Source organism: Cebus imitator, unplaced genomic scaffold, assembly GCF_001604975.1.
Source record: "Cebus imitator isolate Cc_AM_T3 unplaced genomic scaffold, Cebus_imitator-1.0 Scaffold379, whole genome shotgun sequence".
NCBI classification, from domain to species: domain Eukaryota; kingdom Metazoa; phylum Chordata; class Mammalia; order Primates; family Cebidae; genus Cebus; species Cebus imitator.
Window position 1 is genome coordinate 224688 of NW_016107694.1, and position 2667 is coordinate 227354.

General features: G+C 55.5%; 1 protein-coding gene across 1 annotated transcript in view; it reads right to left on the reverse strand.

Moving 5' to 3' along the window:
• Nucleotides 1-1566, reverse strand: part of LOC108288596 — a 36729-nt gene extending 35163 nt beyond the window's left edge. Inside the window, exon 1 of the mRNA XM_037731059.1 lies at nt 1045-1566. Within this exon, the coding sequence (XP_037586987.1) occupies nt 1045-1566 (522 nt within the window). The remainder of the gene's footprint in view (nt 1-1044) is intronic.
• Nucleotides 1567-2667: the final 1101 nt, after the last annotated feature.

The following is a 2667-nucleotide window of genomic DNA, read 5'->3' on the forward strand; positions in this document are numbered from 1 at the left end:
AAAAAAAAAAAAAAAAACAGCAGCCACCTTTAAAATGTAAATCCTCCCTTTTTCAAAGTAACGTGCCTAGGAAAATTTAATGCGTTAAAAGAAAACGTAACAAACCAATTACAACATTTAAAAAAAAAAACTAAAATGATCAGTAACACAAACCAATCGCTCAAGTTTAGCAAAGCGTGTGTTTTTAATCTGCTGTGGGTATCCTATTATACTAATAAGCAACAAAGTTTAAAAGTCATCCCAATACCTAAAACATCACCATACACATAACATACGTGTCATTTACTCCAGTGAAGCTTAAACTCAGACCCAAACTCAGATCATTTCCCCCTCCTGCCACACTGAAATATACAAGGTGAAATCCAAGAAATCACGTATGTTAAGTGCCGGTATCTTCTTCCAGCGTAGGGTCAAACTCGTGTTTGCCCTGTCACCGTCCCAATATGTCTGCAAATTCTCTCTAGCGCTGGAGTACAAGGAGACCTGACCACGGAAACACCTGTCCTAACACCAGGAAGACACTGGGAAACGCAAACCCCCCGAGTCCAAGCCGGCCCCAAAGCTTCGGCTGCAGCGATGGGGGGAACAAGAGGCGGCCGCTGGTCTCGCGGGTGCGGCGGACAAGGTCCTACACCCCGGTCCTCCTCCCGAGAACCAGGAAACCCATCAGGCTGGCCGGGCCCCACCCTCCTCAGACCCTCGCGCTGCAGCCCAGCGCGGCCCCCGCCCGCCCAACCGCATCCCTACGCCCCGGCCTCCCAGAGGCACTCTGTCACCTCATCCCTCCCCGGCGTCCTCGCAGCCCCGCTATCTTTGCAGCGCGGCCTGGGCTCCGGCCGCCCCTGGGGCAGGAGCGTCCAGCTGCCGCCCCCCGCCAGGCCCCGGCCGGACCCCGTCCGTTCCCACACCGCCAGGTCCCAGCCAGCCCAGGCCCGCGCTCCCGCCGCGAGCTCCCCACCCCCAGCCTGCACCCTGGCCCCGCGCGGCCGCTCCCGGCCCACTCCCTAATGGCTACCTGGAGGCAAAGGTGGAGAAGCACCTCACCCAGGGCCCCAGGTCGCAGAGGGCCCAGTGCTCGGGGTCTCGCTCCTGCTCCCTCTGCACCTGGTAGGCATAGATGGAAAGCAGGATTTCCGCACCACACATGGCATACTCGGCCACCCGCTCCCACCGCAGCACCAACACTCTCAGGAGGACCGGGGCCGCCATCTTACCCCTCCGACACCGCCGCCTCCTTCCGCCTTCACCTCGGCCGCTGCCCTCGGCCCGACCCAGCCGCCTTGCCCCATTGTCACGGTCGCTTGCTCTGGGCCCCGTCCCCACAGGCGCGCAGCCTAACCGCCCCAAAATGAGGCTGGCAGAGCAGAAAACGCGCGCCCGGCACGGAGGGAGGAGGGCTAAGCGCGCAACCGCCGAGGACGCCGGACTGGCTGGGAGACTGAGGCTGCGCGACGCCGCGCGTGTGAAGGGCGGGGCCGGGGTGAGGGCGGGGCCGATGTGATGGGCGGGACTGAGCAGGAGGGACTTAGGGGAGCCCTTGCCAGGAACATGCAGCAAGGATCCCATTTTGGGTGGCTGGGTGAACCCTCGGCCCCTCCCTCTGGGATGGCAACCAGTTGCCATCCTTTTTCCCTTTTTTGTCGTTATCACTTGATATTTCTGACACAATCCAAGTCACCCCTGGCCAATGGTTGGGGCTCCTGAGCCACCCTCCTATGACCTGATCTTCCCACCACCACCTCCAGGCACTTTGTGTTCAACCTGTGCAAAACTTTTTTTTAATATGCAAAACTACGTTTTAAATTAAAAAACTATTTTTAAAAAATGATTTATGGGCCAGTCACAGTGGCTAATGCCTGCAATCCCAACAATTTGGGAGGCAGAGGCAGGTGGATCACTTGAGGTCAGGAGTTCAAGACTAGCCTGTCCTACATGGTGAAACCCCCGCCTCTACTAAAAAATAAAATAAAATAAAAAATTAGCCAGGCATGGTGTTGTGCACCTGTAATCCCAGCTAAGTAGCTGGGAGACTGAGGCACGAGAATCACTTGAACCCAGGGGGCAGAGGTTGCAGTGAGCCAAGATCGCACCACTGCACTCCATCCTGGGCCGTAGAGTGAGAGTCTCAAAAAAAAAAAAAAAGTTTACGAATGCCTTGCTTCTCTGTAAGCTGAATTTGTGGTGGCTTACCATAATTCATATCATATAGAAAAATATAGACGAGCTAATAAAATCAGTATGAAGAAAAGGAAAAGTCAGGCCCAGGCGCGGTGGCTCATGCCTGTAATCCCAGCACGTTGGGAGACCGAGGCAGGTAGATCACTTGAGGTTGGGAGTTCAAGACCAGTTTGACCAACATGGAGAAACCCTGTCTCTACTAAAAATACAAAATTAGCCTGGTGTGGTGGCGCATGACTGTGATCCCAGCTACTACTTGGGAGACTGAGGCAGGAGAATCCCTTGAACTTGGGAGGTGGAGTTTGTGGTGAGCCGTGCCACCACACTCCAGCCTGGACAGCAAGAGGGAACTCCCTCTTGTTTCAAGAAAAAAGAGGGCCGGGCGCGGTGGCTCAAGCCTGTAATCCCAGCACTTTGGGAGGCCGAGGCGGGTGGATCACGAGGTCAAGAGATCGAGACCATCCTGGTCAACATGGTGAAACCCCGTCT